This window comes from Pristiophorus japonicus, chromosome 11 (assembly GCF_044704955.1).
Source record: "Pristiophorus japonicus isolate sPriJap1 chromosome 11, sPriJap1.hap1, whole genome shotgun sequence".
In the NCBI taxonomy this organism is placed as follows: Eukaryota; Metazoa; Chordata; class Chondrichthyes; family Pristiophoridae; genus Pristiophorus; species Pristiophorus japonicus.
The window spans coordinates 152645852-152661512 of NC_091987.1; the positions used below are offsets into that span (position 1 = coordinate 152645852).

Here is a 15661-nt window from a genome sequence, read left to right on the forward strand (position 1 = left end):
TAGGGGCATTAATTATAGGGACATTAATTATGGGGTGCTTAATTCTAGATGCATTAGGGGCATTAATTATCGGGACATTAATTATAGGGGCATTAATTATAGGGACATTAATTATAGGGGCATTAATTATAGGACATTAAATTTAGGGCATTAGGGACATTAATTATAGTGACATTAATTATAGGGGCATTAATTATAGGGACATTAATTATAGGGGCATTAATTATAGGACATTAAATTTAGGGCATTAGGGACATTAATTATAGGGACATTAATTATAGTGGCATTAGGGACATTAATTAAAGGGGCATTAATTATAGGGACATTAATTATAGATGCATTAGGGACATTAATTATAGGGACATTAATTATAGGGGCATTAATTATAGGGACATTAATTGTAGGGGCATTAGGGACATTAATTATAGGGACGTTAATTATAGGGGCATTAGCGACATTAATTATAGGAACATTAATTATAGGGGCATTAGGGACATTTATTATAGGGACATTAATTATATTGGCATTAATTATAGGGACATTAATTAGAGGGACATAATTATCGGGGCATTAATCATAGGGACATTAATTATAGGGGCATTAATTATAGGGACATTAATTATACAGACATAATTATATGGGCATTAATTATAGGAACATTAATTATGGGGGCATGAATTATGGAGGCATTAATTATAGGGACATTAATTTTCGGGACATTAATTATAGGGGCATTAATTATAGGGACATTAATTATGGGGGGCTTAATTATAGCGACATTAATTATAGGGGCATTAATTATCAGGACATTAATTATAGGGGCATTAATTATAGGGACATTAATTATAGGGGCATTAATTATAGGGACATTAGTTATCGGGACATTAATTATAGGGGCATTAATTATAGGGACATTAATTATAGGGACATTAGGGACATTAATTATAGGGGCATTAATTATAGGGGCATTAATTATAGGACATTAAATTTTGGGCATTAGGGACATTAATTATAGTGACATTAATAATAGGGACATTAATTATAGGGCATTAGGGACATTAATTATAGGGGCATTAATTATAGTGGCATTAGGGGCATTAATTATAGGCGCATTAATTATAGGGACATTAATTATAGGGGCATTAGGGACATTAATTATGGGGGCATTAATTATAGGGGCATTAGGGACATTAATTATAGGGACATTAATTATAGGGGCATTAATTATCGGGACATTAATTATAGGGGCATTAATTATAGGGACATTAATTATAGGGGCATTAATTATAGGGACATTAGTTATCGGGATATTAATTATAGGGGCATTAATTATAGAGACATTAATTATAGAGACATAATTATAGGGGCATTAATTATAGGAACATTAATTATAGGGGCATGAATTATGGGGGCATTAATTATAGCGACATTAATTTTAGGGACATTAATAATAGGGGCATTAATTATAGGGACATTAATTATGGGGGGCTTAATTCTAGATGCATTAGGGGCATTAATTATCGGGACATTAATTATAGGGGCATTAATTATAGGGACATTAATTATAGGGACATTAGTTATCGGGATATTAATTATAGGGGCATTAATTATAGGGACATTAGGGGCATTAATTATAGGGACATTAATTATAGGGGCATTAATTATAGGACATTAAATTTTGGGCATTAGGGACATTAATTATAGTGACATTAATTATAGGGACATTAATTATAGGGCATTAGGGACATTAATTATAGGGACATTAATTATAGTGGCATTAGGGACATTAATTTTAGGAGCATTAATTATAGGGACATTAATTAAAGGGACCTTAATTATAGATGCATTAGGGACATTAATTATAGGGGCATTAATTATAGGGACATTAATTATAGGGACCTTAATTATAGATGCATTAGGGACATTAATTATAGGGACATTAATTATAGGGGCCTTAATTATAGGGACATTAATTATAGGGGCATTAGGGACATTAATTATAGGGACATTAATTATAGGGGCATTAATTATCGGGACATTAATTATAGGGGCATTAATTATAGGGACATTAATTATAGGGGCATTAATTATAGGGACATTAGTTATCGGGATATTAATTATAGGGGCATTAATTATAGAGACATTAATTATAGAGACATAATTATAGGGACATTAATTATAGGAACATTAATTATAGGGTCATGAATTATGGGGGCATTAATTATTGCGACATTAATTTTAGGGACATTAATTATAGGGGCATTAATTATAGGGACATTAATTATGGGGGGCTTAATTCTAGATGCATTAGGGGCATTAATTATCGGGACATTAATTATAGGGGCATTAATTATAGGGACATTAATTATAGGGACATTAGTTATCGGGATATTAATTATAGGGGCATTAATTATAGGGACATTAGGGGCATTAATTATAGGGACATTAATTATAGGGGCATTAATTATAGGACATTAAATTTTGGGCATTAGGGACATTAATTATAGTGACATTAATTATAGGGACATTAATTATAGGGCATTAGGGACATTAATTATAGGGACATTAATTATAGTGGCATTAGGGACATTAATTTTAGGAGCATTAATTATAGGGACATTAATTAAAGGGACCTTAATTATAGATGCATTAGGGACATTAATTATAGGGGCATTAATTATAGGGACATTAATTATAGGGACCTTAATTATAGATGCATTAGGGACATTAATTATAGGGACATTAATTATAGGGGCCTTAATTATAGGGACATTAATTATAGGGGCATTAGGGACATTAATTATAGGGATGTTAATTATAGGGGCATTAATTATAGCGACATTTATTATAGGGACATTAATTTTAGGGGCATTAATTATAGGGACATTAATTATAGGGGCATTAGGGACATTAATTATAGGGACATTAATTTTACGGGCATTAATTATAGGGACATTAATTATCAGGACATTTATTATAGGGACATTAATTATAGGGGCATTAATTATAGGGCGTTAATTATAGGGACATTAATTATACGGGCATTAATTATAGGGAAATTAATTATAGGGGCATTAAATATCAGGGCATTAGGGACATTAATTATAGGGGCATTAATTTTAGGGACATTAATTATAGAGACATTAATTATAGGGGCATTAGGGACATTAATTATAGGAACATTAATTATAGGGGCATTAGGGACATTAATTATAGGGACATTAATTATAGTGTCATTAATTATAGGGGCATTAATTATAGGGACATTAATTATAGGGGCATTAATTAGGGACATTAATTATAGAGACATAATTATAGGGGCATTAATTATAGGAACATTAATTGTAGGGGCATGAATTATGGGGGCATTAATTATAGGGACATTAATTTTAGGGACGTTAATTATAGGGGCATTAATTATAGGGACATTAATTATGGGGTGCTTAATTCTAGATGCATTAGGGGCATTAATTATCGGGACATTAATTATAGGGGCATTAATTATAGGGACATTAATTATAGGGGCATTAATTATAGGACATTAAATTTAGGGCATTAGGGACATTAATTATAGTGACATTAATTATAGGGACATTAATTATAGGGCATTAGGGACATTAATTATAGGGACATTAATTATAGTGGCATTAGGGACATTAATTAAAGGGGCATTAATTATAGGGACATTAATTATAGATGCATTAGGGACATTAATTATAGGGACATTAATTATAGGGGCATTAATTATAGGGACATTAATTGTAGGGGCATTAGGGACATTAATTATAGGGACGTTAATTATAGGGGCATTAGCGACATTAATTATAGGAACATTAATTATAGGGGCATTAGGGACATTTATTATAGGGACATTAATTATATTGGCATTAATTATAGGGACATTAATTAGAGGGACATAATTATCGGGGCATTAATCATAGGGACATTAATTATAGGGGCATTAATTATAGGGACATTAATTATACAGACATAATTATATGGGCATTAATTATAGGAACATTAATTATGGGGGCATGAATTATGGAGGCATTAATTATAGGGACATTAATTTTCGGGACATTAATTATAGGGGCATTAATTATAGGGACATTAATTATGGGGGGCTTAATTATAGCGACATTAATTATAGGGGCATTAATTATCAGGACATTAATTATAGGGGCATTAATTATAGGGACATTAATTATAGGGGCATTAATTATAGGGACATTAGTTATCGGGACATTAATTATAGGGACATTAATTATAGGGACATTAATTATAGGGGCCTTAATTATAGGGACATTAATTATAGGGGCATTAGGGACATTAATTATAGGGATGTTAATTATAGGGGCATTAATTATAGCGACATTTATTATAGGGACATTAATTTTAGGGGCATTAATTATAGGGACATTAATTATAGGGGCATTAGGGACATTAATTATAGGGACATTAATTTTACGGGCATTAATTATAGGGACATTAATTATCAGGACATTTATTATAGGGACATTAATTATAGGGGCATTAATTATAGGGCGTTAATTATAGGGACATTAATTATAGGGACATTAAGGACATTAATTATAGGGACATTAATTATAGGGACATTAATTATAGGGACATTAATTTTATGGACATTAATTATAGGGGTATTAATTATAGGGGCATTAGGGACATTAATTATAGGGACATTAATTATCATGGAATTAGTGACATTAATTATAGGGGCATTAATTATAGGGACATTAATTATATTGACATTAATTATAGGGGCATTAATTATAGGGGCATTAGGGACATTAATCATAGGGACATTCATTATAGTGGCAGTAGTGACATTAATTGTAGTGGCATTAATTATAGGGACATTAATTATCGTGATCTTAATTATAATGGCATTAGGGACATTAATTATAGGGACATTAATTATAGGGACATTAATTGTAGGTGCATTAGGAACATTAAATATAGGGATATTAATTATAAGGGCATTAATTATAGGGACATTAATTATTAGGACATTAATTATAGGGGCATTAGTTATCGGGGCATTAATTATAGGGACATTAATTATAGGGACATTAATTATAGGGGCATTAGGGACATTAATTATAGGAACATTAATTATAGGGGCATTAGGGACATTAATTATAGTGACATTAATTATAGGGACATTAATTATAGGGGCATTAGTGGCATTAATTATAGGCACATTAATTATAGGGACATTAATTATAGGGACATTAATTGTAGGTGCATTAGGAACATTAAATATAGGGATATTAATTATAAGGGCATTAATTATAGGGACATTAATTATTAGGACATTAATTATAGGGGCATTAATTATAAGGCCATTAATTATCGGGGCATTAGGGGCATTAATTATAGGCGCATTAATTATAGGGACATTAATTATAGGGACATTAATTATAGTGACATTAATTATCGGGACATTAATTATAGGGGCATTAATTATAATGGCATTAGGGGCATTAATTATAGGCGCATTAATTATAGGGACATTAATTATAGGGACATTAGGGACATTAATTATGGGGACATTAATTATAGGGGCATTAGGGACATTAATTATTGGGACATTCATTATAGGGACATTAATTATAGGGACATTATTTATAGGGCATTAATTATAGGGGCATTAATTGTCGGGACATTAATTATAGGGGCATTAATTATCGGGACATTAATTATTGGGGCAGTAATTATAGGGATATAATTATAGGGACATTAGTTATTGGGGCAGTAATTATAGGAATATAATTATAGGGACAATATAGGGGTAATAATTATCGGGATAATATAGTGGTAATAATTATCGGGACATTTAAGGGGTAATAATTATCGGGACATTATAGTGGTAATAATTTATTGGCAATTAAATAAAGAGTGAATTAATTAGAGGGACTGTGGCTGGAACTTTCCGTACCTGGGCGGGTCCGTGCGGCTCCTGTCCATCTCCATCCCGCTGCAGAAAATGATAGTCCCTTAATGGGGCGTATTTTGGCCACCAGCGTGTTCCCCAGCCTAATTAGATGGAGCGGGTCTGGTGACATCATTGATGACGTGTTTGAAGCCGGGATCCTTGAAGCGACTCTGGCCACATACCGGTAAAGTTTAATCTAAAATAGTGGGTGTGGAATCTTTGCTGTACAGTCATATTAAGTTTCATATGAATGACAAAGAAATATTTATATAAAATTATCTTTAACTAATACGACGCCATCTACAAATAAAATCGAGAATATAATTTAAAAAGTAGATTAATTGGGAAGTTATTGTTGTTTTAGTCCGAAGTCTATAGGGCCCGAAATTCATGGACATATCGCACCCCCCTTACCGCTCAAAAATGCGATTTTGTTGAAAAAACACTTACATTCCGCCGACATACCACTCGGCGGAATATTCGTCATTGACATATCGTCGAGCAGTTTGCACACCGGCCATCATGCAGAACCGCCTGCATCCTGCCCAAAAAGTCCGATTTTCATGACATACCGCTGACATACCACCGGAGCTGTACACTGTCTTGGAAAAGGTGGTTTTACTCGATGTTAACTGCGCGGGAATGGGCGGAGTGCACGGAGCCCCATTTTTAATCGCAGCACCTCTGTACTTGTAAGGTGAACAGTGGCTTTACATTGCAATTTAGTGGAAAAGGTATTTTTATTGGTCCTGTTTAACTTATTAAGATCAAAGACATTTTAGTTACATTTTTTTCATTGATAAATATTCTGGAGATTTAAAAAGAATGGGGCCTGTTCTACCTCAGCCAGTATTGCTGACTACCTGTCTAATGCAGGATCCAGATGGGAGAAGATTTATTGAGCAGAGTTATCAGGGTAATGGAGGAGGTCGCAGACTGATGAGGCTTTACCCTCAAAGGATTTTCAGGGAGAAGCGCTCATACTTGGACCTGACCGTTCGAAGGCTGTGCTTCAGAAAATGAGATTTGCCAGCTCATTAAGGCAGACCTGTAGCCCAGTACCACCAACATTTCTCTCAAGAGGTGACTGCGGCATTTTCCTTTTATGCATACGGCTCTTTTCAGGTATCAGCTGGGGACTTATGCTGTATTTCTCAGTTCACTACTCATCGGTGCATTCGACAAGTAACCGAAACACTGTATGTACACCGGATGGAATTTATAAACTTCCCAATGACCAGGGAGGCACAGAGTGACAGGGCTTTGGGATTTGCATGCATTGCTGGCTTCCCCAAGGTGCAGGGTGCTGTTGATTGTACCCATATTACCCTGCAAGCACTATTACAGGAGGGGGAGGTGTACTGAAACCGTAAGGGATTCTACTCCCTCAACGTGCAGCTGGTATGCGACCATACGCAGCGCATAATGGCAGTGAATGCCAACTTTCCAGAGAGTATCCACGAAGCACACATCTTGCATTAGAACACTGTGTCTGACCTGCTGAAGTCTGAGCCACAAGGTAAATGCTGGATGCTGGGGGACAAAGGTATGGTCTCGCCACCTGGCACTCCTGCGGAACCCTCAGACAGAAGCCGAGCAATGCTATAATAAGAGCCATATAGCCACACGTAATATTATCGAAAAGACAATGGGAGTGCTGGACCAGTCGGGATGCAGGCTGCAGTACCACCCTGAGCAGGTTGCTCAGTTCACAGTGGTGTGCTGCATATTGCATTGTTTAGCAATCATGCGGGGACAAGAATTGTCACAGGGGACTGCGGGACCACCTGAGGAGAGAGTGCAGGAGACAAAGGAGGAAGAAGAGGAAAATGAGGGGGGGGGATGAGGAGGAGCTTCCAAATGAACCCATGGCATCACCCACCCCTCCCAACCCCCAACAGAGGAGGGCACGCGGAGCGTATGCCACTGCAAACTTGTTATGGCAGCAGCTCATAAATGAATGCTTTGCTCGAATGTGGAGAGCTGCGTTTTGGGACCCCGATGACTGTTGTTTATGTGTAAATAACTGACAAACTGAGCCAGGAATAATGTAAGTTAACTATGCTTTTATACAACCCAAAATGGTGTTCCTAAACCAGCATGAACCAGCATGTTTACTGCAACTGTGAATAGCTCCCGCAGGGACCTAATGCCTGTCTAGTGTCCTGTAACTAATAAACAGAGTATGAACACAGCATATTTCCCCCCTTTTTAAACCCACAGTCTATGAATAGACAAAGTCCTTGAGATAGCCAGGCCGTGTTCTGATACGCTGAGACCGGTGTGGAGCTTGGGGTGTTTGATCAAGGGTTTCGGTTGGGAAATAGAACGGTGCCTCTGTTCCATCCTGCTGGTCTGTTGGTCTGTGAATTGGGATCAGTCTACGAGTGTTCCATCGAGTTCCATCATTGAGCTTGTAGGTGTGAGGGCTGAACTTTCACCCGATCTGTTTTGGAGGCGAAAGTGAAGATGCGAGCTTATGACTCTGGTTTGGGCGCTGAACTCTGACTTCTTCGGTTGGGGTTTTTGAGGTTGTCGTTTTGTGTCAGTGGATGACTTTGCTTTTCATTGGCGTTCCGAAATCTGGGATGTGAGTGTGGTTATCTTCGCGCTAGGTTTGGCTGGGTGTTTGAGAATGTTCAGTAGCCAGTGAAGATTCCGCCCAATCATGAGCTCAGCGGGTGTCTTCCCCGTTCGCGAGTGTTTTATCGAACGGTATTTGCGGAGAATGGTTAGAATTCCTTCGTCGAATGTTTGGCCTGCTGTGAGGTTGGCTTTCAAACCCTCTTTGATGACGCGGTTAAATCACTCAACACCTCCGCTGCTTCGAGGATGGTACCGAGCAGTAAGGCGATGCTCGATAGCATGATGAGTGAGTAAATCCGCGAACTGGTCAGACACAAACTGTGGTCCATTGTCAGTGATTATCACCTCTGGGAGGCCCCACTTCATGAACGTACACTGCAGAATAGTGACCATCGTTGATGAGGTCACTGAACGTTATATGGCCCCAACATTGCAGTACATTACATGAGCCCATTACAGTGCAATATACTTACATTACATTACATCAGCCCAACATTACAATTACAGTTACATTACGTGACATGACAGGACCGTAACACAGACCGGGCATTGTATTGAACTGACCATCCTGTGTGGGTGGGTCAGCTCCGACGCCGGTGGTGGCACGGTTGCTATCCCCGACCAGGGACAGGACATGGATCTCAATCTCCGTCAAGGGTTCTTGGGTTGTGGGTCCTCCCCCCGTACGCCGCTGATCCGCTGCTATTGCAGATGTCTTCTTCTGCAGAAAGTGAAGTAAATGAAAGTAAAAATCTTCAATCCATTTAACATCGCAGACACACAGGGTCACACACACACACACACACACACACACACATAGGGTCACACACGGGTCACACGCGCACACACACACACACACACACACACACATCAAAACACTGTGTTGATCCTCTTGTCATTGTCTGAAAGCACGAATACATTGCTGTAACCTTAAGATAAATAACATATTCTGTGTGACACTGAACCTACATTTACATGGTACATGGCACATGGGGGGGTGCATAAATAAAATCATTACTTAATCTTGCTACCCTCACCAGGTCGTTCCACCTCTTACGGCACCTTTCCCAGGTGCGTACCATGCTACTCGTGGAGGACACAGCCTCCCCGCTCTCAGCCCATATTCTGTTGGAGAGGGAGGGGACCACCCTTCATTAGCTCGGAGTATCTCTCCATGATATTCTCCAGAAGGCCTGGTAGCTCCGTCTCGTTGAAGGTGGGCGCCCTAAACCTTCCGTCCTTCTCGATGTTCTCGCGCTTCGACTTTTTTTTTAACGTTTCTATTTATGTTGTTATGATTTTTGCTTTGTAAAATAAGTCTTATTGTTCAAACTGTAGAATTATTCGTTGTTAGGAATATTTTTTAACTCTGCAATGTGTTTTTAAAGTAACTGCCCGTCGACTACCTTGCTGCTCCTTCTCACTCTCTCTCCCTCCTCTTCAACTCACTGCGCATGCGCTGGTGACCCCTGACCCCCGAAATCACGGGTAAAACGCTTCTGTGAAAAAAACAGGAACAAAAATAATCGCGCATGTGCAGTTCAATGCCGCACCGTCCATCGAAGAGGAAGTCGATCTGGATCGACTATTGGTTACATACCGCTCGCTGCAGACTGTGAAAAAAATCGACCAATTTTATCCTCTTCGGTCTCGGCGGTATGCTGGCAGTTTGAATCGACATACCGCCGAGGAATGGGCGAACCTTATGACCAATTTCTGGCCCATAGACTTTTGTATCAGTAAATGGTACAAATAAAAGATGTGTGCATTTAGGGAATAGATCAAATTAAGTAGATTTTAAGTGTAATTCTAAAGGAGTGGATTTAAAATCTTATGCAAGTTCAGCAGAAGAGCTGCGGAATCCCTGACAAACAGTGTAAGTGGGATTTCTCCGGCTATTCTGTTGAAGTTACCAATGGACAAGTGAGAGAGCCTCTCTATTTATAAAGGGGAGAATTTCTGGGTTTATTTACACCTGAAGCCCAAGAGCAACACATTCTTGACCTGTGGCAGCAATGAGTTACAGGCTTAGTTGAATGAGGTTCAAACAAATGCTTTGTCATAAATACTGTTTGACTGATGTTGAAATGCATAGCCTTACATAAGATGGGTTGAGATGTGAGATGCCTGTTCAAGTTTCTTTTAAATAACAGTTTCCCTCCAGTGTAGTTGGGACTAATTCATTCATATTCATAGGCAGTCCCTCGGAATCGAGGAAGACTTGCTTCCACTCCCAAAGTGAGTTCTTTGATGGCTGAACAGTCCGATACGAGAGCCACAGACCCTGTTACAGGTGGGACAGACATTCGTTGAGGGAAGGGGTCGGTGGGACTGGTTTGCCGCGCGCTCCTTCCACTGCCTACGCTTGGCCTCTTCTTGCTCTTTGTGTTGAGACTCGAAGAGTTCAACGCCCTCCTGGATGGACTTTCTCCACCTCGGGCGGTCTTCGGTCAGAGTCTCCTAGGTGTCAGTGGTGATGTCACACTTTACCAGGGAGGCTTTGAGGGTGTCCTTATAATGTTTCCGCTGTCCTCCTTTGGCTCGTTTACCATGAAGGAGCTCCGTTAGGGAGTCTCGTATCTGGCATGCGTACTATGTGGCCTGCCCAGCGAAGCTGATCGAGTGTGGTCAGTGCTTCAATACTGGGGATGTTAGCCTGGAAGAGGACACTGATGTTGGTGCGCCTGTCCTCCCAGGGGATTTGCAGAATCTTGCGGAGACATCGTTGGTGATATATCTCCAGAGGGACTGGTATTACTCGACAGCGCATCAGAGCAACTGAGGGCTGCTGTTTTACTCTTGTGACTGTACGGGCATCTGAGGGTCTTTGGTCCCTCGTGGGGAAGGAACAGTGTGACAGTTTTGTACCACATCCAAATGGAGAAAAAAACTCCTGGGGGGCAAAATTGGCCTTATCTGCGCCCTGTTAGCACCTCTGGGGGGTGGGGGGAGGGAGGGGAGGGGCGCTAACGGGGGGCAGATCATTTTCTTTTCCCTTCCTTCCTTCCTTCCTCTCCTTCCTTCCCTCTCATTCCTTCCTCCCTTCTCCTTCCTTCCTTCCTTCCTTCCTTCCTTCCCTCCTTCCTTCCTTCCTTCCTTCCTTCCTTCCTTCCTTCCTTCCTTCTCCTTCCTTCCTTCCTTCCCTTCCCCTCCCCTCCCTCCCGCACAGCCCGTTTCTCTTGTTCTCACATTGAACAACTTCTCCTCTAACTCCACTCACTCCCTCCAAATTAAAGGTGTTGCTATGGGAACCCGCATGGGCCCTAGCCATGCCTGCCTTTTCGTGGGATATGTGGAACATTCTTTGTTCCAGGCCTACTCGGGTCCCCTCCGTCACCTCTTTCTCCGGTACATTGATGACTGTATCGGTGCCATTTCCTGCTCTCGCCCTGAACTAGAAAATTTCATTCACTTTGTATCCAATTTCCACCCTTCTCTCACCTTCACATGGTCCATCTCCAACTCTTCCCTTCCCTTCCTCGACTTCTCCGTCTCCATCTCTGGGGATAGGCTTTCGACCAGTATCCACTATAAGCCCACTGACTCCCACAGCTATCTGGACTATACTTCCTCCCACCCCGCATCATGTAAGGACTCCATTCCATTCTCCCAGTTTCTCCGTCTCCGTCGCATCTGCTCTGACGATGCCACCTTTCACACTACTGCCTCTGACATGTCTTCCTTTTTCCTCAACCGAGGATTCCCCTCCACCATGGTGAACATGGCCCTCGACCGTGTCCGTCCCATTTCTTGCACCTCTGCTCTCACCCCTTCCCCTCCCCCCAGGACAAGGATTCCCCTTGTCCTCACCTTTCACCCCACCAACCTCCATGTTCAACGGATCATCCTCCGCCATTTCCTCCACCTCCAGCGTGATCCCACCACCAATCACATCTTCCCCTCCCCTCCCCTCTCAGCATTCCGAAGGGACACCCTGGTCCATTCCTCAATCACCCCCAACACCCCTCCCCTTCCCACGGCACCTTCCCGTGCAAGCGCAGGAGATGCAACACCTGCCCTTTGACCCCCTCCCTTCCCACTGTCCAGGGCCCCAAACACTCCTTCCAGGTGAAACAGCGATTTACTTGTACTTCTTGCAATTTAGCATACTGTATTCACTGCTCACGGTGTGGTCGCCTCTACATTGGGAGACCAAACGTCGATTGGGTGACCACTTTGCAGAACACCTCCGTTCAGTCCGTAAGTGTGACCCTGAGCTTCCGGTCGCCTGTCACTTTAATTCTCCGCTCCATTCCCACTCTGATATCTCTGTCCTCGGCTTCCTAAACTGTTCCAATGAAGCTCAACGTAAGCTCGAGGAACAGCACCTTATCTTTAGTCTAGGCAGTTTACAGCCTTCTGGACTTAACATCGAGTTCAACAATTTCAGATCAGAATCTCTGCCCATTTTTGGCTCCATTCCCATGCCCCCCCGCACCCCCCACCATCTTATGTTTTTTTCTCATTGTCTCCAATGGCAGCTGGTCATTATTCCACCATTCAATGACCTTTTTCTAACTTCTGCCATTACCATTTCAATTCGGCCCATCATCCCTTTTGTCTTTAATCTCTCCTGCCTTCCCTCCTATCACAGACCGTCCCTTTTGTTCTTCCCTCCCCTCCCCCTTTCAGTGCTCCTTAAGAATCCATTCTTTCTGAACATTCACCAGTTCTGCCAAAGGGTCACCGACCCAAAACATTAACTCTGTTTCTCTCTCCACAGATGCTGCCTGACCCGCTGAGATTTCCAGCATTCTCTGTTTTTATTTCAGATTCCAGCATCCGCAGTATTTTGTTTTTGTATAAAACACTGGTTAGGCCACAGCTGGAGTACTGCGTGCATTTCTGGTCAACACACTACAGGAAAGATGTGATTGTACTAGAGAGAACAGAGGAGATTTACGTGGATGTTGCCTGGACTGGAGAATTTTGGCTATGAGGAAAGATTGGATAGGCTGGGGTTGTTTTATTTGGAACAGAGAGGAGGCTGAGGGGAGATCTTATTGAGGTGTATAAAATTATGAGGGGCCTGGATAGTGTTATGTAATGATGTGTGTATCGTCCCAGTACCTTAAATGTAATGTAAGTACTATGCCACACCACAGAGGGCGCTGCGGTGGGAAACCCTGGTAGTACCTGTAACAAAGGCTGACCACCACACCTGGGAGGCACTCTGGAGCTGAACAATAAAGGACAAAGGTCACAGCAGTTAGACTTACACCAGACCGTGTGGAGTCAGTGATTTGTGTGCTACATTCACCACATTGGCGACAAGGAAGCGGACGAACTCCATGCATCCATGGCTACTCTGAGCTCGCTAAAGGATTTTACCATGGGCAATGATTGGGAGGCCTTTACGGAAAGGCTCGAGTACTACTTCACAGCAAATGACCTGACGGAGGACACATACGCAATGAGAGAGAAGCGTAAGGCGATATTGCTCTCCAGTTGTGGAGATGAGGTTTACTGTCTCGTCAGGAATTTGCTGGCACCCGGGAGCGCCAGGGACAAGTCATACGAGGAGCTGACTGAATTAATTCGTGACCAGTTGAAACCAAAGGAGAGCATCCTCACGGCCAGATACAAATTTTACCATCACTGCAGACCCGAGGGCCAGGATATCACCAAATATGCTGCGGACCTCAGGAGACTCGCGGCGCCGTGTGATTTTGGGGCACACCTTGACGAGGCTTTGCGGGACGTTTTCGTTATGGGGATTGGCCACGAGGGCCTCCTTCACAAGCTGTTAGCCACGGAACCCACAGTCACACTGACAAAGGCCATCACCATCAGCCGGGCACATATGAGCTCGACTTGCAGCACCAAGCAAATAATCCACACAGTCTCGAACCCAGCAGGCACAGTCCACAGGATAGCGCCCACCACAGACAAAACTGCAGAACGTGGCTTTGCCCGGGGCAGAGAGCACGGACCTCGGGATCCTGGAGCTCAGAGTCCGCCGAGGGGGGCCAATCAAGCAGCACCATGCTGGTGTTGTGGAGGAAGCCATGGGGCTCACCGGTGCAGGTTTGCGGAGTACATGTGCAATTCCTGCCACGTTAAAGGCCACCTTCAGCGTATGTGTAAAAGAAATCAGACTCAACATTTGGCTGAGGAGATGGGGGATGATCCACTGTTCAGCGAGGAGCAGGTAGAAGAAGATGAGGTGCTTGGACTGTACACGTGCACCGACGATTCGCCCCCAGTGATAAGGGAAGTAAAAATCAACGGAGTCCCAGTGAGCATGGAAGTGGACACGGGCTCGGGTCTGTCGTTGATGAGTCGGAGAACTTTTGATAAACTGTGGATTAACCCAGCTGCACGACCCAAGCTGGTCCCGGTCACGGTGAAGCTGCGTACCTATACCAGGGAACTGATACCTGTTCTTGGCAGAGCGATGGTGCAGGTATCCCACGGGGATGAGATGCACAGTTTACCTCTGTGGGTCATTGCAGGCGATGGGCCGACACTCCTCGGCCGGAGGTGGATGGGGAAGGTCCGTGGGAGCTGGGAAGACTTCATTCCTCCACAGGCTGCTGCTCCCCGGGGTGCTGCCGTGCCCCGGGTCCCCAGAGAGCAGCGCCGACCGAGCTGGAGCTGCAGCCTCAATCCACCCACAGGCAAGCCCCAGGCCCGGACCTCACACAGAGATCCTGCAGCCTCAATCCACCCACAGGCAAGTCCCAGGCCCGGATCTCACACAGAGACCCTGCAGCCCCAGCCCCCACAGGCAAGTCCCAGGCCCGGATCTCACACAGAGACCCTGCAGCCCCAGCCCCCACAGGCAAGTCCCAGGCCCGGACCTCACACAGAGACCCTGCAGCCTTAATCCCCACAGGCAAGTCCCAGGCCCGGATCTCACACAGAGACCCTGCAGCCTCAGCCCCCACAGGCAAGTCCCAGGCCCGGACCTCACACAGAGATCCTGCAGCCTCAATCCACCCACAGGCAAGTCCCAGGCCCGGACCTCACACAGAGATCCTGCAGCCCCAGCCCCCACAGGCAAGTCCCAGGCCCGGACCTCACACAGAGATCCTGCAGCCTCAGCCCCCACAGGCAAGTCCCAGGCCCGGATCTCACACAGAGATCCTGCAGCCCCAGCCCCCACAGGCAAGTCCC

At 42.9% G+C, this 15661-nt stretch overlaps 1 protein-coding gene and 1 long non-coding RNA gene across 2 annotated transcripts in view; one reads left to right on the forward strand and one right to left on the reverse strand.

Annotated features, from left to right (window-relative positions):
* Window positions 1-8002: 8002 nt before the first annotated feature.
* Window positions 8003-9988, reverse strand: LOC139276342 (uncharacterized). The gene is made up of 2 exons (XR_011595911.1): window positions 9949-9988; window positions 8003-9263 (listed from the first exon to the last, which is right to left on the reverse strand). It is a non-coding gene; the product is annotated as an uncharacterized lncRNA (long non-coding RNA).
* A 314-nt stretch (window positions 9989-10302) lies between these two features.
* LOC139275617 (MAP7 domain-containing protein 2-like) overlaps window positions 10303-15661 on the forward strand; it is a 223728-nt gene continuing 218369 nt past the window's right edge. Inside the window, exon 1 of the mRNA XM_070892789.1 lies at window positions 10303-10418. Coding sequence (XP_070748890.1) covers window positions 10376-10418 — 43 coding nt within the window. The 5' untranslated portion in view covers window positions 10303-10375. The remainder of the gene's footprint in view (window positions 10419-15661) is intronic.